At 38.8% G+C, this 23,804-nt stretch overlaps 1 protein-coding gene across 8 annotated transcripts; it reads left to right on the forward strand.

Moving 5' to 3' along the window:
• Positions 1–1,630: 1,630 nt before the first annotated feature.
• On the forward strand, positions 1,631–22,537 carry ARPP19 (cAMP regulated phosphoprotein 19). Of its 8 annotated transcripts, XM_069596487.1 has the most exons (5): positions 1,861–1,940; positions 2,185–2,239; positions 14,028–14,150; positions 14,648–14,686; positions 18,264–22,537. In XM_069596487.1, the coding sequence occupies exons 2-5, from the start codon at positions 2,195–2,197 to the stop codon at positions 18,432–18,434; spliced, it is 378 nt and encodes a 125-aa protein (XP_069452588.1). In that variant the 5' UTR covers positions 1,861–1,940; positions 2,185–2,194; the 3' UTR covers positions 18,435–22,537. The 8 variants fall into 8 exon arrangements, with proteins under 8 accessions (XP_069452589.1, XP_069452588.1, XP_069452587.1 ...); XM_069596488.1 differs by lacking the exon at positions 14,648–14,686 and having other exon boundaries at positions 1,631–1,940; XM_069596486.1 differs by lacking the exon at positions 1,861–1,940 and having other exon boundaries at positions 1,947–2,239.
• The last annotated feature ends 1,267 nt before the right edge of the window (positions 22,538–23,804 follow it).

Raw genomic sequence — 23,804 nt, forward strand, 5'->3', positions numbered from 1 at the left:
CCCCATGGACTGCAGCCCACTAGGCTCCTATGTCCATGGGATTTTTCAGGCAAGAGTACTGGAGTGGGGTGCCATTGCCTTCTCCAATCCCCCACGCTAGCAAAGTAATACTCAAAATTCTCCAAGCCAGGCTTCTACAGTACGTGATGCGTGAACTTCCAGATGTTCAAGCTGGATTTAGAAAAGGCAGAGGAAGCAGAAATCAAGTTGCCAACATCCGTTGGATTATGGAAAATGCAAGAGAGTTCCAGAAAAACATCTATTTCTGCTTTATTGACTATGCCAAAGCCTTTGATTGTGTAGATCACCACAAACTTTGGAAAATTCTTAAAGAGATGGAAATACCAGACCACCTGACCTGCCTCTTAAGAAATGTGTATGCAGGTCAGGAAGCAATAGTTAGAACTAGACATGGAACAGACTGGTTCCAAATCGGGAAAGGAGTACATCAAGGCTGTATATTGTCACCCTACTTTTTTAACCTATATGCAGAGTACATCATGAGAAACGCTGGGCTGGAAGAAGCACAAGCTGGAATCAAGATTGCAGGGAGAAATATCAATAACCTCAGATATGCAGATGACACCACCCTTATGGCAGAAAGTGAAGAGGAACTAAAGAGCCTCTTAATGAAAATGAATGAGGAGAGTGAAAAAGTTGGTTGAAACTCAACATTCAGAAAACTAAGATCATGGCATCCGGTTCCATCACTTCATGGCAAATAGATGGGAAGCAGTGAGAAACTTTATTTTTTGGGGCTCCAAAATCACTGCAGATGGTGACTGCAGCCATGAAATTAAAAGGCACTTACTCCTTGAAAGAAAAGTTATGACCAACCTAGACAGCATATTCAAAAGCAGAGACATTACCTTGCTAACAAAGGTCCATCTAGTCAAGGCTATGGTTTTTCCAGTAGTCATGTATGGATGTGAGAGTTGGACTTATAGAAAGCTGAGCAGCAAAGAATTGATGCTTTTGAACTGTGGTGTTGGAGAAGGCTCTTGAGAGTCCTTTGGCCTGCAAGGAGATCCAACCAGTCCATCCTAAAGGAAATTAGTCCTGAATATTCATTGGAAGGATTGATGTTGAAGCTGAAATTCCAATACTTTGGCCACTTGATGCAAAGAACTGACTCATTTGAAAAAACCCTGAAACTGGGAAGAATTGAAGGCGGGAGGAGAAGGGGACCACAGAGGATGAGATGGTTGGATGGCATCACCGACTGGATGGACATGAGTTTGGGAAACTTTGGCAGTTGGTGATGGATAGGAAGGCCTGGCGTGCTGCAGTCCATGGGGTTGCAAAGAGGCAGAAAGGACTGAGCGACTGAACCGAACTGAGGCAAGGTAGAGTGGGGAAAGACTTGTGAAACACAGAGCTTTGGGGCGCCCGAAATTCTTTGTGGGCACAGCGCAATGAGATAGGAGGAATCCAGGACTCAGCGAGTCTGGGGAAGTGGAAATAGACAGGTTCTTGGATCCAAAGGCGGAGAAGGCAATGGCACCCCACTCCAGTACTCTTGCCTGGAAAATCCCATGGACGGAGGAGCCTGCTGGGCTGCAGTCCATGGGGTCACTAAGAGTTGGACACGACTGAACAACTTCACTTTCACTTGTCACTTTCCTGCACTGGAGAAGGAAATGGCAACCCACTTCAGTATTCTTGCCTGGAGAATCCCAGGGACGGGGGAGCCTGGTGGGCTTCCGTCTATAGGGTCGCACAGAGTCGGACACGACTGAAGCGACTTAGCAGTAGCAGTAGCAGTGGATCCAAAGGAAGGGACCAGAATAGGCAGGCGGGACGGGGAGAGGCTGTTACACGTTTAAACTACAGTTCCCAGGAAGCATTAGGCAGACGGATGTGAGGTTAGGCGCGAGCCGCGACCTTTGAAGGCAAGAAGGAAGTGCTTGGGCGTCGCAGAACTGGAGAAGCGGAGTAAGGTAGGCGAGGGCGCGGCGCGGGAAAAACGGCGGGGCGGCGGCGGGCCGCAGTGGTGGCCGCCCGCCGTGCGCGCCGGGCCTGCCTGTCGTCATAAGGCGGCGGCCATTTTCGGGGGCGGAGGCGGCCCGGGCGGGCGCTCGGGGAGCTGGCGGGAGGCGGGAGCGGGCGGGCCTGCGACGGCGCGGTGGTCGGGCGGCCTTGGCCACCCGGTAATCGCTTCTCTTCTCGGCCTCTCGTCCATAGAGGGAGCAGTATGTCTGCGGAAGTCCCCGAGGCAGCCTCCGCGGAGGAGCAGAAGGTGAGTGTGCGCGCGTAGCAGGCCAGGGAGCCGTCGCTGCCGGAACCTGGCCTGGCGGCGGCCTGGCCCTGCCTGGAGCCGAGGGGCGCGGCCGAAGCCAGCCCGGCGCCGGTGCAGAGCGGGTGTGCCGCCCCTCCTCCGTGGGCAGGCCCGTCACTCCTTGGTCGGCGGTCCGCAGAGCTCGGGTAGTTAGCGCCGGCCTGGTGCCGAATTGAGTATTCTCCGCGTTTGAAATGTGCCTTTTAACGCCTCGGTATCTCGGGGTTTTCTTAACCACTCATCTTTTCGTTAGAGCCTTGAACCTTGTACGTGGAGCGTAAGGTTTCCCATGGGCTGCTGACCTAGGAACCTTTGTTTTTCCCTGGAATAACTAACTTCAACTACTTGTATTGTCTGCGTGCTCTTCACTTCAAAGGCGTGTCTCCTGTTTGGGCGGTGACTTAGACCTAGGTTGGAATTTCAGATCCAGTCATCGTTGGCCATGTAACCTTGGTCAGTTTGCTGAACTCTTGCATCTGTAAAGTAATAGTAAGTCCTTGCTTGATACTGTTGTTGTTAGGCTTAAGTGCGCTGGGTAACTTAGTGCTTTGGCGCAACGTGTGCTTAGAAATGTGAGCCAGTGGGATTCGCATATAACTAAAAATTGGAATTTATTTTTTTCTTTTTAACCAATTTAGTTGATCGCTTTTTTTGTGTGGAAACATGGGGATATTTTGTAAATTCACTTGTAATATCTTGCTGGTGTAGAGAAATGTGCCACGGATTTGTGTGATTCAAATTACGAACATAAAGGCTTTATACTTTTGTAGGCTGGTGCTTGCTTCTTCCACCGTAATTATTTAGAGATTCAGAGGGCATTATCATAAATAGGATTTGGTCTAATACTTGAATTTTGTAAGGACTTCTGCTGAAGGTTACAGCCATGTCCCTAATCAGGCTGGAAATTTGATTAGTGTTCTAAACCCATTCCATGTGTTCTTTACCATATTAACTTTTCCTAAATTGGATGGTTTTGTTATGATATTACTTGTAAAGTAACTGGAGAAAAAAAGAGACAGTGTAAATAATAGGCCAAGTCACTACATTATTCGAGAATAGTCCAATGAAAAGTTTGTTGGGTATTTTTCACACTTTGATAAAAATTGAACTTGTGGGAAAATAAAGAGAAGTATATATGTCATATATATATATATCTATAAAGATTGCAATCATTTATCATGTTGTTCATTATTTCTTTAGGATTTAGGAATCCAAATAAAATGGTCAAGCCATATCCCTGCTGTCTTGTCTTAAACACTAAATCAACCCCAGTTTCAACTGCTGATGTACAGTAATGTGCTATGTAATTTTCCTTTATGAGATTTGCTAGTATGTTCTTAAAGCGTGGAGTGTTGATTTCTGCGTTGTAAATGTTTTCACTTGGGACAGCCTAATATTATGTCTCTTAACAAGATTAAGGCTATCCTGAATGTTTTCTTATTGTATCTACATTAAAATTTTAATTCAGGTCCTCGGTTTTAGGGCTGTTGTCACTAACTCCAGTGTGAGTTAATAATATAATAATGTCCCTTCTTGAATTAAGGTTTGGCTGTAGCTGTTAAGTGCCTGTAGCATGGGTCCCGTCCCTAAACAGGAGGAGAATGTGCAGAGTCACTTCTCTGCTCCTGTGGGCCAAATCACCTGTTTCTTCTCTTTGGAAGAATAGTTAGATGACCTAAAAAAAATTAGATTATTGTCTGTGTACCCAATTGACCTTTCAATTAAAGCCAGAGTAAGTCAGCTAAAATATTTTTATAGTTTTATGGTACGTTAGCCTATTGCCTCTGAAAAATTAAAATGAAGAGATGAGCCTGGCATGGAGTCACTGTCTAATCTGAATTATTGATTCAGTGTGGCATGTGTTTTTGCTGAAACTGAATTTCTAATATATTGAGAATATGGTAGCAGTTGTTAAAGTGCAGGAGATTTTTGAGTTTGGCAGGTTAACACTCCCCTGGACCAAATGATCCCTCAATTCTCCTTTTGTAAGAGTAGGCTGTGTAGTCGTAGGTACCTCATTTACATTTTAAATTTAGCTCTATTCTTTTTTCATTATTCTGGACAAATGGAGTAGTAAATGAAAGCTCTGACAAAGAAGTACCACAGAGGTGCTTAAATGTAAGATGGCAATTCAGATACCCTAGGATATGCTTATATTGTTCTTTAGATTATCAGTGACGTGAAAACAAAACATACTAGCAGAGACCTCGTGGATCCATCAGTCATCCACTTTGAGTAACATTAAGCTGAGACAGGCATGCAGTCTGATCCTGGGGGTAAGAAGGGGGATGTGGAGATTTAAAACATGTAATTCTGTAGTGAGCATCTTAAGCTTGGGCCCCTCCTTTATTTATCTTTTCTCCCATGGCCCCTAGCATAGCCTCTGGCATTGTTCTGAAAATGTTGGTTAAATGAGTTTTTCTCCACACTTTCTGGTTGAACACATTGTCAAAGCACTGTGCCTATACAAGTGGCACTGCTAGTACTGCAGTTAGAAAAAAGAGAGGCTAGACCATGGTAATATAAAAAACCTTAGACCCAGTTAAATCTGAATGAAAGTAGGGGAATTTTTATATATATATATTTTCATACATCTGTATATATATATGTGTGTGTGTGTATATATATAGTGGCTTTTAGGGCTTCCCAGGTGGCTCTAGTGGTAAAGAACCCACCTGCCACTGCAGGAGACCTAAGAGACGAGGGTTTGATCCCTGGGTTGGAAAGATCCACAGGATCAGAGCATGACAACCCACTCCAGTATTGTTGCCTGAAGAATCCCATGGACAGAGGAGCCTGGCAGGCTACAGTTAATAGGCTTGCACAGAGTCTGAGACAACTGGAGTGACTTAGCATGCACACATATAGTGGCTTTTAATTTTTTAAAAGAAGATCTTAGTAGCAGATTCTCTAGAAAACAGTTTCTATTATAATGTTCATCATGTTCTTAGTAGGTTAAAAGGTATGCTGGTCGACTTCCCTGGCAGTCCAGTGATTAAGACTGCCTGCTTCCAATGCAGGGGGCATGGGTTTGATCCCTAGTTAGGGAACTAAGATTCCACTTGCCAAAAAAAAAAAAAAGATTCTTGTTAATTGTAAAGAAAACCAGGGAGTTCCCTGGTGGATTAGTGGTTAGGATTCCGAGCTTTCACAGTAGAGGCCCGGGTTCAATCCCTGGTCCAGGAATCATCCTGCATGTCGAGAGCAGTGTGGCCAAAATAAAAAAATAAAAGGCATGTGTGGTGCTTTTGTGAGTGGTGAAAGAGGAAGAGAAATACTGTTTAAATTATTTCATTATGTCATCACTAAAGAGTGAATATAAATTGCCTTCCCATTTTCCAAGTTTTTAAAAAACTGGTTAATATTGGCATTTTCTGAGACTGTTTTTGACAGTACCTTCGGTAAGCAAAAGGCTCAAGATACATTCAGGAGCACAACCTGCTACTCCTGTTTGTGTGCAGCCATTGATTCTTAGCAGTCTAGAGGTAAATCTCAGAAAAGTTTTGAAAAGTTTCTTAACTTCTAAAAACCATTTGGAATATATTGTATTTGTTCATTCAGTAGACTTTTATTGGGCATCTGTTAAATGCCAGGCATTGGGCAAGCAGCAAGGACTTGGTAGAACTACAGAGTTTTTCCTTAGAGGTTGATAAGAGTATTAGTACCTTCCTGACAGTATACCAAAGGATTTGTTGGCTTTCATTAATCAGTGCATCAGTGAACATACTGTTGAGCAGATAGAGAATTTGTTCAAAGTGGTCAGATTTTTATTTGCTGATGTTGCTGTGTAACTTCTCTGCTCAGGGCCAAAGAGTGGTAATAATCATTCAAACGTGCTGTCAGTTCCATGACAGACTATAAACTAATCCTTAATTATTTGAATATATGTTTGTGTATACATATGTTTGTGTGTTTATACCTTATGTCCCTGCTACTTATAGAAAGGATAGCTAAAGTATTTCAGTGGAGTAGTTCACAAAAATGTAAATGCCTCACATTAGTAAACGTTAGGCCCTTGCGAGTTGTAGAGCATGTAACAAGGGTTATTTGGGGCCATATGTTACTTGTCAAGAGACTATCAGTCATTTAAAATATTGTTCTTAAATTTTTGGTTTTTTGTACATCATAAGCATGTATCTGTTGCGATATCCTGGATTTCTCCTTCCTAGTTCATAGGTTAGAATGGAAGTTTCAAAATTCTAATGATGCTTCTTCCGCCCCTCCCCCCAAAGCTATGATCAGCATATAGAAACTACTTAGCTCATTCTAGCATGTTTCTTTAGAGTAGTAAAATTTCTGTGAAGGACAAAGGCTTCCTGGAGAATAAAGTTTTGAAACCAGATTTGAATTTTTAAGAATACTTTATTCTTGGTTAAGCTTGTCATTTCCTCTCTGTTGATTCTTTTTGTTGTATCTGTATTTCATTAATTTCTGTTTTTTATTTTCTCCTGTTTTCTTTGGGTTCTGTTCTTTGTCTTAACTTCTTAAGTTAGACCTAGCTCATTGAGTTTTAGTTTTAAGTCCTTAGACACTTGTGGTTTGCAACTTTGGTATGTGTAGAATTTTTATTATCAGTGAGCTCCAAGTATTTGTTTTATTCCGATGATTCCTTTTTAAACCATGAATTATTTAGTAATGTATTTTAGTTTCCAAATGACAGGGAAATAATTTTGAAATAATTGACTTTTAACTTCTGAATTGTAGTCAGATTGTGGTCTGTACCTTGGCTACTTTGTCTTTCTTACCTGTCTGTATGAGGAAGAGGTGTTGAAATCTCCTATGCTGATAGGCTTGTCATTTGCTCCCTATCATCTGACTGATTTATATATTTTGATGCTTTTTTGAAATTAGAGGCATGAACATTAGATCCTCTGTATCCCTAATAAAGCTTTTTGGTCTTTTTTCTCCTTTCTTGTTCTCCCCTCTTTTTTTCAATTGATTGATTTTCTTCTTCCATTTTACGCCACTGTTAATTTGGAAGTTTTATACTTTAGTTCTGTTATTAAATTTATTCCCCCTGAAATTTTATCAAGCATCCTTAACTAAACAAATTGTAAAATTAGTATCATAAATCTTTTTCTGAATGAGATACAAACAGAATACTTTAAAAACATATATACTTTTACTCTGACCTTTTTTAGCCTCACATATGAAGATCTTAAAATCAGAAAAATGAATCTGTTAATTATTTCTCAATAAAGCTAGAGAAAATTAGAAAACTGACTCAGTATATATGCATATATACCAGTTTGTTTGCTATTTCCTTGTTTATCTCAAAATTTTTGAAGGATGTATTTTCATTCTAGCTGGAATAAATGCTCAAGAATTCCTTTGAAGGATGTCTAGAAATGCAGTCACACCAAATTTTGTGTCTTTTGTGTTTTTTAATATGATTGTAAGGATAAATTGCCCCAATTCTTTTAATTTCTGTTACAGCTTTTTTATTTTAAATCACTGTGAAGTGAAGTATTCCCATCAGACATCTCCAGGCTCCAGATGTTGATGAGGTTTCATAGGAATCAGAGTCAGGCATCTGGACTAGGCTGTCAGGTCACTTCTCCCCGTTACCCCTGTGTACACCCCCGTCACCCACAGCCCTGCCGTGACCATCCTGGAGGCAAGGCAACTTTTTTTTTTTTTTTGGTAATAGTTCTAGCAAAAGTTATACAACAGTTTTATTGCCTTAAATTAACTTGCCAGTTTACCATACATACTTGGTATAATTGGCAATTTACATACATACTTCTGTCAGTTCACTTCAGTTCAGTTGCTCAGTTGTCTCTGACTCTTTGCGACCCCATGAATCACAGCACACCAGGCCTCCCTGTCCATCACCAACTCCCGGAGTTCACTCAGACTCACGTCCATCGAGTCAGTGATGCCATCCAGCCATCTCATCCTCGGTCGTCCCCTTCTCCTCCTGCCCCCAATCCCTCCCAGCATCAGAGTCTTTTGCAATGAGTCAACTCTTCGCATAAGGTGGCCAAAGTACTGGAGTTTCAGCTTCAGCATCATTCCTTCCAAAGTATACCCAGGGCTGATCTCCTTTAGAATGGACTGGTTGGATCTCCTTGCAGTCCAAGGGACTCTCAAGAGTCTTCTCCAACACCACAGTTCAAAACCATCAACTCTTCGGCGCTCAGCTTTCTTCACAGTCCAACTCTCACATCCATGCATGACCACTGGAAAAACCATAGCCTTGACTAGACGGACCTTTGTTGGCAAAGTAATGTCTCTGCTTTTCAATATGCTGTCTAGGTTGATCATAACTTTTCTTCCAAGGAGTGAGCGTCTTTTAATTTCATGGCTACAGTCACCATCTGCAGTGATTTTGGAGCCCCCCAAAATAAAGTCTGACACTGTTTCCACTGTTTCTCCGTCTATTTCCCATGAAGTGATGGGACCAGATGCCATGATCTTCGTTTTCTGAATGTTGAGCTTTAAGCCAACTTTTTCACTCTCCTCTTTCACTTTCATCAAGAGGCTTTTTAGTTCCTCTTCACTTTCTGCCATAAGGGTGGTGGCATCTGCGTAGCTGAGATTATTGATATTTCTCCCAGCAATCTTGATTCCAGCTTGTGCTTCTTCCAGTCCAGCATTTCTCATGATGTACTCTGCATATAAGTTAAATAAGCAGGGTGACAATGTACGGCCTTGATGTACTCCTTTTCCGATTCAGAACCAGTCTGTTGTTCCATGTCCAGTTCTTCTATACTTTGCATTATTTCCTGTCTTTTATATTACGCAAATACTTTGTAGGAGATATTTCAATAAATTGCTCATTTTACCTGATTTTTTAATCAGTTGGTGTCCTCCTCTGGAGAACAGAAATCACTGAGGGTATATCAAACAGAAAGGGATATGGTTTAGGGGATTAAGTTACAAGGTTAGAGTTGCAAAAGAGGGAAAATGACCCTGCGAGAGTGAGCAGTATTCCGAACCCAGTGTCCTTGAGCCCCCATCTCATGTAGCAGCTACCATAGCCCCTGATTGTGAGCTTAATGCCCTTCTGCAAAACACACAGGAGCTGCTGCTGTCTGCGTGTGTGTGGCATCACCAGGAAGAAAATGCCTTTTAATCTGATATAGGTGCCACTGACAGACTCTTAAAGGAATTCAGTCTGGGAAATGTGCTTTCAGGCTTCTGTTGTGATTCAGAAGAGTGTTTAGAGAAGAGTAAGTGTGGGCTCAGTGTCCATGGATACAGTCCACTACCAGATGTGTTATTAATTCTCCACAAGCAAGTCTGGACCTATGTCAAAACATTGGTGAACATCCAAGCATTTGAAATTGCTTATTAATAAGCCCTGAAACTGTCTACATCTGCCAAAGGTTTAAGAATGTTTCTGTATGATCCTTTAAAAGTATTGTAGATGTTTTGATTGGTATTGACTACATTTTAAAAATGTAACTTTGGTCACATCTTGCACCTTCTTGGTATTAAATGTAGCTGAAATTTTGAATCCAACCACAAAGTTGCAGCTAGCAGGTACTTTCCATTGTGCTGTGAGTTGGGAAAGAAAGTTCAAGAATTGCTTTGTTTTTCTAGGACACATCACAGATTTATTGTAAATCTAAATATTTTGAGCTGTAGGTGCTATTTTGCCCAAAGTATTTTTCAGTAGTAAACTGTTTTGACTTAATTGAGCTGTTTCATTTAATTGGATATTATATATAAATATATGCATAAATGTATTCTTATTAAAATAAGGGAATGCCAGATAAAATGGCATATTGTATACAACTTTTTTCCCGTGTGTATAAAATGGGGAAACCTGAATAAACACTGGAAACTAGGGAAAGTTAAAGAATATTTCTTAGATACAGAGAACTGATAAATAAGTGGAGAGCTCTCATTTCCCAGGCCCAAGAAAGCTGGATGGTTTTAGTGGAAATGTAGGATTCTATTAACATCCTTTAATTTGAAGGTGGTCAGGCTGTAATCAGGTTAGAGTCCTTTTCAACCAGTTTCCAAATTTAGCTTCAGCCTATCTAAAAAGCCATTGTACAGTGGACCCCTAGAGTAGGTCCCTCCCAAGTCCACTTCTGAATTAACCACTGTGAATACCTTGGGGCCATAATAGCGAAGTGAAGCCTCTGTGGTGACTACTCTGTTATACTTAATTAATGTCTCCAGCTTATCTAATGATAAGGCAAAAATCCATATAACTAAGTTCAGTTCATTTCAGTCGCTCAGTCGTGTCTGACTCTTTACCCCATGAATCGCAGCACGCCAGGCCTCCCTGTCCATCACCAACTCCCGGAGTTCACTCAGACTCACGTCCATCGAGTCAGTGATGCCATCCAGCCATCTCATCCTCTGTTGTCCCCTTCTCCTCCTGCCCCCAATCCCTCCCAGCATCAGAATCTTTTCCAATGAGTCAACTCTGCGCATGAGGTGGCCAAAGTACTGGAGCTTCAGCTTTAGAAGCATTCCTTCCAAAGAAATCCCAGGGCTGATCTCCTTCAGAATGGACTGGTTGGATCTCCTTGCAGTCCAAGGGACTCTCAAGAATCTTCTCCAACACCACAGTTCAAAACCATCAATTCTTCGGCACTCAGCCTTCTTCACAGTCCAACTCTCACATCCATACATAACTACTGGAAGAACCATAGCCTTGACTAGACGGACCTTAGTCGGCAAAGTAATGTCTCTGCTTTTGAATATGCTATCTAGGTTGGTCATAACTTTTCTCCCAAGGAGTAAGCATCTTTTAATTTCATGGCTGCAGTCACCATCTGCAGTGATTTTGGAGCCCCAAAAAATAAAGTCTGACACTGTTTCCCCATCTATTTCCCATGAAGTGATGGGACCAGATGCCATGATCTTCGTTTTCTGAATGTTGAGCTTTAAGCCAACTTTTTCACTCTCCTCTTCACTTTCATCAAGAGGCTTTTTAGTTCCTCTTCACTTTCTGCCATAAGGGTGGTAGCATCTGCATATATGAGGTTATTGATATTTCTGCCGGCAATCTTGACTCCAGCTTGTGTTTCTTCCAATCCAGCGTTTCTCATGATGTACTCTGCATAGAAGTTAAATAAGCAGGATGACAATATACAGCCTTGATGTACTCATTTTCCTATTTGGAACCAGTCTGTTGTTCCATGTCCAGTTCTAACTGTTGCTTCCTGAACTGCATACAGATTTCTCAAGAGGCAGGTCACGTGGTCTGGTATTCCCACCTCTTTGAGAATTTTCCACAGTTTATTGTGATCCACACAGTCAAAGGCTTTGGCATAGTCAATAAAGCAGAAATAGATGTTTTTCTGGAACTCTCTTGCTTTTTCCATGATCCAGCGGATGTTGGCAATTTGATCTCTGGTTCCTCTGCCTTTTTTAAAACCAGCTTGAACATCTGGAAGTTCGCGGTTCACGTATTGCTGAAGCCTGGCTTGGAGAATTTTGAGCATTACTTTACTAGCATATGAGATGAATGCAGTTGTCCGGTAGTTTGAGCATTCTTTGGCATTGCCTTTCTTTGGGATTGGAATGAAAACTGACCTTTTCCAGTCCGGTGGCCACTGCTGAGTTTTCCAAATTTGCTGGCATATTGAGTGCAGCACTTTCAGAGCAGCATCTTTCAGGATTTGAAATAGCTCAACTGGAATTCCATCACCTCCACTAGCTTTGTTCGTAGTGATGCTTTCTAAGGCCCACTTGACTTCACATTCCAGGGTGTCTGGCTCTAGATTAGTGATCACACCATTGTGTTTATCCGGGTCGTGAAGACCTTTTTTGTACAGTTCTTCTGTGTATTCTTGCCACCTCTTCTTAATATCTTTTGCTTCTGTTAGGTGCATACAGTTTCTGTCCTTTATCGAGCCCGTCTTTGCATGAAATGTTCCCTTGGTATCTCTAATTTTCTTGAAGAGATCTCTAGTCTTTCCCATTCTGTTCTTTTCCTCTATTTCTTTGCATTGATCGCTGAAGAAGGCTTTGTTAAATCACCCTTAAATAATACTGGTAGAGTCATGATCACATTGAAGATAGCCCCACGTCAATTTTCAGGTCAAGTGATAGTCACTTTTTTGTCTAGTGTTTGAACAGATGGTTCAGCTGGTTTTTCAGCTGATTGCCAGCTGAGGTAGTTGACTCCTTTTGTATGGGCTGAGTTTTGAAACACTAGAATGATAAACAGTATGTTGATATGCTTACCTCAGAAAGAGACATAGTCTGGCATTGAGACTCTCATAGGAATAGCAGGTTTACATCACACATCTCACACTTGAGCTACCCTTTTTGAATAGAATGACTGGCAGAATCACTGATACTATTTTGAGTCTCTGGCTGGGCACACATACATCAAGTGAATGAATGATGTGACCTCTGTAAAAGGAATGAAAATCAAAACATGTAGATGCATGAAGTGGCAGCTTCAAGGGAATAGAACACTTGAAACAGAAGGAAGCTTACATGTAAAAGAAGCCCCAGAGAAAGGATATATTTGACAGCAGCAGCTGTATTCTCAAAATCCTCTTAAGACTAAAAATGAGAAGAGGTAACAGTGCATGAGGAAGTTGTCTCAGGTGAAAAAAAATATTGACCATCTATAAACTTGATTATAAAACATGCATGAATATACTTTTAAGGAAGTTATATGCAAAGATTACATGAAGTTGTTTCTTCAGTTCCTAGATTAATATGATTACTTGCTGTTTTATAAGATCAGTAGGCTTGGCATATTTATGGATAGTTTTTCTGCTTTTTTACTGCATAAATAGCCTAGAAGAATCAGGATATACAGAGGTGTGTGATTTTGCTGAGCTGGTGGGCAGAAATGAGTCCATTAGCTAGAAAGTGTACCTTGCCATTGCCCAGCCTCCCCTATCTAGGCAGCGCTATTTTTGTTCATTCTTTCTTCTGCAGTACTTGCCATGAAGTGGTAAACACTGCTTTCTTGTAAAATACCATTTCAGGGGATTGCCCCAACAGTCCAGTGGTTAAGACTTCATGGTTCCACCTCTCGGGTCAAGGGTTCTATCCCTGGTGGGGAACTAAGATCCCACATGCTGTGTGGCATGGACAAAAACAAAAAACAAATGTATCATTCTCTGGAAAAAAGAAGGCTATATCTCAACTAGTGTTAAAAGTGAATAGTCTTTAAAATATTGATAGTCCTTGAACAGAAAACACATTTTCAGTACATTAAAGAATAGGATCTTTGGCGTGAACAGTGCTTGCCATTAAATATGGGGAGAAATTAGGCAGTAGAATCTAAGGATTGACAGATGGTGTTTCTCTCCTTTAAAAATAACAGGGTCTTATGCATTGAGTTATTCAAGGAAAATGTATCAGATAAGTAAGCTGCTGTTAATTTCTACTAAAAAATCTCAGAGCTTCCAATTAAACATGATTTTGAATAAACACGAGGTCAAAAAGATTTTTTAAATTTTAACATTATTAAGGTAGTTCTCTAAATATGGGCAGAGAGCTGCTGCATTCCATAGAAGGTGAATAACTATAAATGTATTATACATGACCGGAAAGTAATGGCAAGCAAGACTTCAGAGCTGAGCTATCTTGGTATTTTTATCCAGTGTGTGGGGTGCATCACAGCTATAATAGAACTATCACATGGATCATTTGAAAAACAAGGCAGATTTTTAAAGCCTCTGTGCTTGGTTTCTTAGTCAGATGCTGCATTATTTGGCATTCGACAACAAAAGTCAGAATCCAGATATTTAAAAGGTGGAATTATCTAAAATAACTGAATTGTGATACAGAAGTAATTTATTTAAAATTATTTCAGGAAATGGAAGATAAAGTGACTAGTCCAGAGAAAGCTGAAGAAGCAAAATTAAAAGCAAGGTATCCTCATCTGGGACAAAAGCCTGGAGGTTCCGATTTTTTAAGGAAACGATTGCAGAAAGGGGTAAGTGCTCACATGTAAATCTTCAGCTGTTTACACCCTGTGAACTCTGTGCTGAAAGAGGCTGTGAAATGGGTGCCTGTATTTATACCTCTGTACCTTACTACCAGATATGTGTGTGTGCACTTACATGTTGAAATCTAGTTATATGTGGATTATTTTCTCAAATCAAATTGCAAGAGAATATCTTTTCTGGCTTTATTGAGTTATAATTGATATGTAACATTATGTAAGTTAACAGTATAGTGTGATAATTTGATACATATACATACCATGAAATACTTAACATAGTGAGGTTAACTAACACATCTTTTACCTCACATAATTACCATTTTCTTCTTGTTACGGTGAGAACATTAAAGCTCTGCTCTCAAGTATATAATCCAATATTGTTAACTGGAGTGAACCATGTTGTCCATTTTTTTAGATCCCTGGAACTTATTCATGTTATAATTAAAAGTTTGCACCCATTAACAGTTAAATTTCCCCATTTCCCCTAGCATTCATCCACTGGCAACCACTGTTCTACTCTGTTTTCTGTGAGTTTGATTATTTTAATTCTACATATAAGTAATACCACACACTAATTGTCTTTCTAAGAAAAGAAAATTTTAAAAGTTTAAAAGTGGCACAATATACAGTGGCATTTTTATATAGCATGAAAGAATGCCATTCACAGCTTTGAAAAATAGGATGACAAGGAAGAATTATAACAATTTAAAATTAAAATCCTTATTCTGTGAAAAGTAATTTGATGGGAAAATCATTACAAAAATGATAGTATTTGTAACATATAAAATAGTTTTTCAAATATACAAGAAAAACATTAAGATGCCCTAGATAAAGGATTTTAACAGAGGAAGTAGTTATTAAAACACAGAAAAAAGTGTTTATACAGGATAAAAATAAATGAAATGTAAATTAGAACAATTATTTCTTTGTATTAGTAACTGTAATTTTAAAAAGTATAATTATAAAGACCATAATATAGGGGATACATAGAAAAAAGCAGAATGGGAGACATGTTCTACATTCTATGTAAAATGTATTTGTGCCAAGTCTCATTTTGAAATGATACCACCAGATTTGGTTTTAATATGAATTATATAATAATCTTTGATTGTTAAATTACTATTTGAATTTAGGGTTTAACTGATTATTAGTGTTTAGGGAGCTCTATTTTCTTTTGCTATTTTCCACCACAGCTTATACCAGCAGGCTTTCTTCCACAGTCAGGCTGTTGTCTTTGTCATTTTTCTCTAGCTTCAACTATTTATGACTTTTAAGTATTTTCAAGTTAGAATTTATATACATTGTATCTTGGAGTTGGTGTTATAGATGTAAATAATTGTCAGTAAGAAAATGGCACTTAAATCAAGAAATAATTATGTAGAATTTGAGCTGGGAGCTCTTGAAAAATTTTGTATTTTACCAAAATGTCAGTGAATAAGCACTTTTAGAGAAGTCAAATCTTATATTCAACTATATCATTTCTTACTATGTTAAAAGATTTTTATTTTTCAAAAAAATATCTGGTCACATGATTTTAGTTTTCTTCTGTTGTAATGGCAAACTTGCAGATTGTCCTAGTATCTTTAACCAGTTTCTCACTCATTTGAGAAGGTCAGTTGCATATCATTTATATTAAGTTTCTTTCTGTTTTATGTACTCCGTGTTACTCAGATACCTATTTTTAGGCTTTAAACAATATGAGATGTGAGGGATATCAAGCAGCAGTCTGTCCCATGTTTTTTATGTTTGTGGAATTTAGAGGTCCCCCAAAACTGAGGATCCAGTGTTAAGAAACATGACCTTAAAGGTAAACACTGTCACTTAGGTGATCCGTTCGTGCCAGTGCAGTTATAAATATGGTTGTAAGTATGGCCCTTAAATTGAGAGTGGGAGAAGGCTCTTAAAAAGTAAGATGATACAGAGTATGTTGGGGTTTTTTTCCCCCCACTTAACAGCAAAATTTAAAAATTGTTAAAGACATGACGTTGCCATCTTGAACTGTTTCTTTTCCCACATGAAAAACTTTGATTGATTTTAGTTTTTTTCTAGCCATATTACATAAATTTAATTCCTTTACCTCAAGCAGAGTAGCCTAATCAGTTAAGTGAGAGCCTCTTACGATGAATCTTTGGTTACTATAAGTAGAAGTGGAGTCACTCAGTCTTGTCCAACTCTTTGTGACCCCATGGACTGTAGGCTACCATGCTACACCATCCATGGAATTTTCCAGGCAATAATAGTACTGGAGTGGGCTGCCATTTCCTTCTCCAGGGATCCTCCCAACCCAGGGATTGAACCTGGGTCTCCCACATTGTAGATAGATGGTTTACCATCTGAGCCACCTAGAATAGCTATTGTTAGAAACTGACTTTACTACATTGGAGAAAATCTGCCTAAAATTTGCACTGTGTGTTAAATTTCTCATTTTGTGCTTTTGATTCTAAAAAATTTGGCAGGCTGCTTTCTCTTTTAGAGGCTACTAAACTTAAGAAGTAGCTCACTAATGTAATATATAGTACATCAGAAATTCTGGGATTCTTTTTTTTTTTCACTATTCATTTTATTATATTTTTAATTTTTATTGGAGTATTGTTGATTTATAATGCTGTGTTAGTTTCATGTGTACAGCAAAGTGAATTACACATATAGCTATATCCACTTTTCTTTTTGTTTTTTTAGATTCTTTTCTCATTTAGGCCATTACAGAGTATTAAGTGGAGTGCCTTGTGCTATACAGCAGGTTCTTATTTGTTAGTTATCTATTCTATAGTAATGTATATACTATTATCAGTCCCAGTCTCACAATTTACCCCTCCCCCCACAGTACACTCATTTTAAAACATACAGAAATGAAGCTGCAGCAAATCTTCCTGGTCCAAGTTTCCTACTCTTTGTCTCTTGGCCTAACGTTAGGTGCTTATAAAAGAATAGTCCCTGGAGGAAGGCAGCTGATGAGACCTTTTTTTAGGCCACTGAACAACCTTAAACTAAGCTGTGATTTCCTATTTCCTCCATTTACCACCCGAGTTATCTCTAAAATCTCAAAAAGAGTATTTATATTTCCCCCCCTTCGCCCTTTGTCCAGGTCCTCATCTCATATCTGGATTATTATTCTTGCCTATGCTGTGGGCTCTGAGTAACCACAGCATCTTGAGTATTTAAGACAGTATAATAGTGGATTCAGGTGGCTTTTGTCCATTTTTGTATCTCTTTTCATGATTCACATAGTGCCTTGTGTAGTATAGCAGGCATTCATTAAAGGCAGGCTAAACACGATAGGTGAAAAGTAGGAACCTGGCAAATTCACCTGTTTTTACTTTGGAACAGACCAGTTTATGTAGATTAGCTATATTAAGGTTGATCTTTAGTCCAGAATTTCTGTTTCAGTGATAAAAGGGTATGGTGTTTACCTATTCATCTCTCCAACTAAAAAGAGTAATTGTTATACTTAGTGGCTTAGGTGAAAAATGGTATAGAATAGGGTTATGTATTTTAAATGATAATTTCTATTCAGTTTATTTCTTCTATTACCCTAGCATTTATATTTGAACCTTTAATTTTAGTGAACTGCTTTAATTCAAGTAAATGGTTTAAATCCTTACAGAAAATTTCATCTTAGTTGCCAGAGTACCAGCATCTATGAATAGTTTTCATAATTGTAAGCTTGATTGAAGGTGGGTGGCACATCCCAAACACAAGTTAGTGAGTATGTGTGTGTTTTTCCCCAAAATCATTTAAATAGGAATTTAACCTAGGTGTTTACATTAGTAAATGAAAGGCTTGCCTCCCACTCTAAAGTCAAGGGCTATTCACTCCCAATAGATTGATTTGGAAGTTGATGTTAATCTTGAGGGTTCCATACTGGAACTAGAATGATGTAAGTAATTCTGAAGAAGGTATTCTTGCCTGACTTCTCACTTACTGACTTGAGATAAAATTCACTGTAGAGACATAACTATTTCACATAATTGATGTTTGCTTTTTTTCTAAACTTTAGGCTTGTTTTATATTGACAGTATAGAGTCACATTTATATCTTAAATGAGTGTAATTGCATAAAAACTTCTTAAACTCTAGTCTGAATTCTTCTTTTTTTCTCTTGTAGCAAAAATATTTTGATTCTGGGGATTACAACATGGCTAAAGCAAAAATGAAGAACAAGCAACTTCCTACTGCAACCCCGGATAAGACAGAGGTCACTGGTGACCACATTCCCACTCCACAGGACCTTCCTCAACGGAAACCATCTCTTGTTGCTAGCAAACTGGCTGGCTGATTAAAAAGAGCTGAACTGCATGAATCTTCTAATTCCCATTATTTCTCCTTAATATGTTACTCCTCTGCTTTTTATTTCCTTTTACTCCCTATGTCATTTGAGAGTGATGGCTTTGCAGGTAGCGGTAGTGTGTGCTGCTATTTTAAGGGAATATACATGTGTAGAGTTTTTGATTCGTTTAACAGTGCACTGATGAAAAGAACATGTTAGAGCAACATAAAGTAATCTACTTGAAAATAATTGTATATATTACCTAACTTCTAGTGTAGGGCTGGATCCAACAAGTAACTAACAAGTTTTGCAGTTTTAATGTTGGCTTTCTTTAATTCATCTTAACTATAGCTTTGTATGTTATCCTTATTTGATATAACCTCTACTGTTGGTTTCTTCTGGATTTTCCTTTTGGGTTTTGTAAAACAGAAGTTTAAGACCACAAGTTATAAGAAAGGTCACATATTTCAAACACAAATAAATGGGGCTCCAAAAGATTTGTATCCTGTGCTTGAACGTGAATGGCCTTAAATCTGTTTCAGCTTTAACAATAGAACTTTACTTGGGCAATATTTGCCCATTCTGGTGTAACTTACGTGACTCTATTGCTTAACAGCTGCTGTTGAAGCTAGTGTTCTTGTTCAGTTCTATAGTGTTCAGAATACCTTTTGTCATTGAAGATGTGAATGAAGTGTGCATGTGCATCGACTGTTGAATTCACTTTTGTGCCATTTTTGTAAATACAATAGTTTTGCACAGCCTCTCACAACTGTCTGTATTACTTTCACATATTAAAGAGTAGATAATGTGCCAACCAGAAGCACAAGAGTTCCTACAAAAAACTCTGTATGTCATTAGAGCTTTTGTATAGTAAGAGTGGTTTATAGTCTTGGGGTTATAGAATACCAAACTGAAATCTTTGCTCAGTCTGCCATAGACTTAAGCTTTTTCATTTGTTAGTAGTACCCATGACATTCAGTGGCCTTGTGCAAATATGGTATGTTGCTTAGGCATATCTTTTGTCCTATGCAGAACGTTTCATTTTGACTTTTATGAAAATTACTATTCATATAATTTATATAAACTTTTTTAATGTAGAAACTTTTTACTTCCACAGTCAATTTAGGGGACACTAGAATAAAATACTTCGCCTCTTGTGGCCCCTCCCTTCTTTTTTTTGCTTCTTTGACTCACATTGTGTTGGGCTGTGCGATTCAGCCTTTTCAGAAACATAAGTGTCTGTATGTTCACTCTTGAAATTTGCTCTGCTGAATGCTGTATTTTCTAACCCAATAATTACATTTTCCTTATAATTTCTCAGTTGTTAACCACTCTTAATCCTGTATTATTACTAACTGACAGTTGTTTAAATAAAAGGAAATTTATAATAAAACAAGTATTTGAGAAGATTGGCCCAGGAATCTAGTCAGGATGAGCTGAATTTTAAGTAGTAATAATAAGCTAAGACTTGTGACAGTTAGAGCAATTTACATGATAGGTGGAACAGATAATATGTATTTAGATATTTTGCTTCTATAGATGTCATTTTAATAAAATGTAAATTTAATTGTATGTGTGGTTTGTCTAGTTAGTAAGAACTTTAATTAACAGACTGCTGGGACAAATCTACTGGTCTTTTAAGAGCTCTTCCCATAAGTTGTGATGTAGCATGATGCAGAGGATCTGTAGCCTGAGATGATAGTGCTTTTTTTCTCCTTTGACTTGTGCAGGGCCTCCACCTCTTTTGAGTCCAGGCATCTTTTCTGGATCTTGGCTTCATTAGATACTTGCTTTCCTTTAATCCCAAATCACCATAGATGGTGCGTAGAGCATGGCACCTGCACCTAAAGGCTGCCTAGCACTCTGAGGAAAGCTTGCTGACTATCTTCCTGCTCCACCCACCCCAAAAGAAGAGAACAACAAAATCAATAATGTGCTAATTTGTTACTATAAGGATTGGTGGTTTTAGTTTTAGTCGCTAAGTTGTGTCCAACTCTTACGACCCCGTGGACTATAGCCTGTCAGTCTCCTCTGTCCATAGGATTTTCCAGGCAAGAGTACTGGAGTGGGTTGCCATTTCCTTCTTCAATTATAAGGATCAGTTATACATAAATAGATTTGTAATGAGAGTAAGTAGGTTATTCAAAAGCATGTATAATCATTATAGGATTGATTTATGAATTACAAAATACCCAAAGTAGAATTTCTGTAATCTCTAGTGGGGTTTGGGTTTTGTTTTTAATGACTACTTGGAAGCTGTCACTGTTAAATTCACACACATCAGATTAATCTGAAAAACCATGTTGTTCTTGGTTATAGTAGGACTCCTGCTATGGTTTGCAATAAGTGATATAATCTCTGCCTGAGTTTTAGTTTGTAAAATAAATACTAATATTAACCTACCTCAAAACTTGTTGAGGATCTGTGAAATACTGAGTAAGTGCCCAAAATAAAATATTGTTGTCTTTTTATTAAAAGTAAGTTCCCTCATTAAACCAGCCTGCCTTCTGTAAAGTCACAATGATTGAAATCTCAGGATTTTCCATCAGGAGAGCGGTCATGTAGGACTTGTAGGTTTAAGTAATTACTTAGTCTCCATTATTGGTGCTTGGGATAGAGGTTATACATTTTTATATTTCTGTTCTGCTTCTTAGCTCAGTTTATTGAAGGTATAGTTGCAGGCTGTTTCACCATTTCTTGAGTGAAGATTTTTGAATAAGATGGGCTCCATCAAACATTTTTATGGTTTCAGAATTGTGGTTTGAGAAATGGCCAATTTAAATCATTGTCCTTATTGTAAATGTATGTTGGCATAAACAAGTCGGAGAAAAATACTTCATGAAAACCGGCTAAAATAAATTACCTGTTTCATGTCCAGTAGCTCCTGTTTGATTGTACAGTTCTTAGAAACATTTCATTTTTAAAGACTATATCTGAGTAAAACAATTCTAGTTATTGGCATGTTGGGATAGTAAGAATTGTTGGATTGTTTTGATGAACTGGAAGGAGCATGTTTGCAGTCTCTTTACAAGTTACTCAATATTCTTGTGCTGCTCACCTAAAAAAAACGTTTTAACTGTTCATCAAGGCCTGTATTTGTCCTTACTTAGCTTGGAATTTGTTCCTTGTTTTATTTGATGTAACAGAACTATACCTCTAAATGTTTATTGATACTTTTTACTAAATCAGACAGGTATTCTTTCTCAGTCCAAATTAGTGAAGTCTCATCAACACTGAAATGTGAGTGCTACTTGAATTGTGCCCCAAACTCTGGTGATTCAGGGGCAGGTATCCTGTAGGAAGGGCATGTCTGAGTGGCAGCAAAGAGTTTCTCTGGTGGCCTTTCCACGTTTCCCCAACATTCAGACACATTTCTTCATTTTTCATTTTCCTTTTCCACCTCATTTTCCTTCTCCACCTCATTTTCCTTCTCCACCTCATTTTCCTTCACTTCTCCCCCGTTCCCATCCCTGCCTATCTCTTAAGCCCCCTGATGGCATTCAGTAAAATGTTTAGGTTTGATAAATTATCAGTCCTTTGATATTCTCCCCAATATACCGCAACTGTAGACCCACTTAGAATTTTCTGAAACACTATCCTCATCTGGAAGTGACAGCTTTGAGCCACTGTCCTAATTCTGCAATTCAGCATGCACTGCCAGCCTTCCCCCATGTCCCTTCTCCCACCTTATCCCTTCTCCCCCTGACACACCACACCACACCTTGTAAAACTGGGATTGATAATTAAGGATAAAAATGCTGATTTTAATAACTTTCACTAGTTCCTGCCTTTTAAAGTAGGTGGGCCTATGGGTTTTATTCTGGAAATCACTGATGGGTCACACCATTATGTTTGTATTATGTTATTTATCAACTAAACAGCATTTGGAAGAAAAATCCAATTTCTTTAATATGCCCTCAGATCTTTTACAGCATCTCTTATTTGTGATGCAATAGGACACTTGCCTGTATTAAAAGGGCCAAAAGTAAATGCCTTTTTTTGTTGAACATGTCTATAGAGTTGGCAGTTAATGCTGAAATTTGTCAAGTAGCCCTTCCAAAGTTAAACTTGTAAAATACACAAAAAATAAATGTCTACCTAGTATCTATTGATTTTATTTGCCGTTTTTGTCTCATTTAAGTGTTACATGGTTTTTTGGTATATTTTCTGAAGTTGATCCCTTTAGATTTCAGCTACTATGATATTCAGAAAGAATTTGACTATTATAGTCTTAAATTTTGTTTCAGTTTAAATAATGTTGGTTTATGAGTTCCTGGCAGTCTAATTTATATTGGTAGAGACTTTGTAATTAAGATTAACATGAAATATTTGCAGATTGAGTCTTTTCTACCTCATGTATAAAACACTCAAGTACAGTACTGTCAGGAAGGTTTAGGAGACAACCTGAGAAATTGTATGTACACACACTTTACCACCAACTCTGGGGTTGGCTGAAAATTTGTATATAACTTTACACTCTGCCGCCCTTATCCGTTGTTATACATCCACGGATTCAACCAACCTCGTGTGTGTAGTAGTGTAGTACATATTTAGTGAAAAATTCCATCTAGAACTGGTCCTGTGCAGTTCAAACCCCTGTTGTTTAAGGGTCAACTTTTTTTTTTTTTAATATGTGTGTGTGTGTGTGTGTGTGAGTCGCTCAATCATGTCCGACTCTGCGACCCCATGGACTGGAGCCCACCAGGCTGTTGTCCATGGGATTCTCCAGGCGAGGATACTGGAGTGGGTTGCCATTTCCTTCTCCAAAAGTTAATACAAGGTAGAAGTATTAACATTCCTTAAGAGAAGTAGAGATAACGTTCTGGGAAGTCTAGAGGAATACATTTATTCAGTCTAGGGGATAAATGGGATGGGTAGTAGTCGGGAATTTTAGAGGCACTTTTGAGAGGTTGCTGTAGTCATTGGTGGAGGAAAAGGGAGGAAGAAGAGCATTTTAAGTAGAGAGCTGTTATTTTCGAATAGTCAAGGAGCTAGGAAAATGTGGCTCTGAATAAGGAAGTTTGGTTGGAGATCATGGCGTGTGAAGGTAACTTGATTTTTCTCTGTAGTATTATCCTTCCTTCCAGCCTTTAACTCAGTAAATGACACCTCTGTGCACTTGCCCACTGGAGTACTCAAACCAACTTTGGAAGTTACCCTTCATTCCTCAGAGGCTGTAACCAACATCCACCAAACTGCACGCTGAATTTGTTGATTGCTCTTCACTGCTGGCACCATGCCCCGAGTCAGGATTTCCTACCTGGACAACTGCTGTAGTTCCTAACGTGCCACTTTCCACTCCTGCTCCCTGAGCATGCTGCATCCCGCCCATTCCCCCTGCCCATCTTACTTGCATTCTTAAATCATATACCCAAGATC

Source organism: Ovis canadensis, chromosome 7, assembly GCF_042477335.2.
Source record: "Ovis canadensis isolate MfBH-ARS-UI-01 breed Bighorn chromosome 7, ARS-UI_OviCan_v2, whole genome shotgun sequence".
Lineage (NCBI taxonomy): Eukaryota > Metazoa > Chordata > Mammalia > Artiodactyla > Bovidae > Ovis > Ovis canadensis.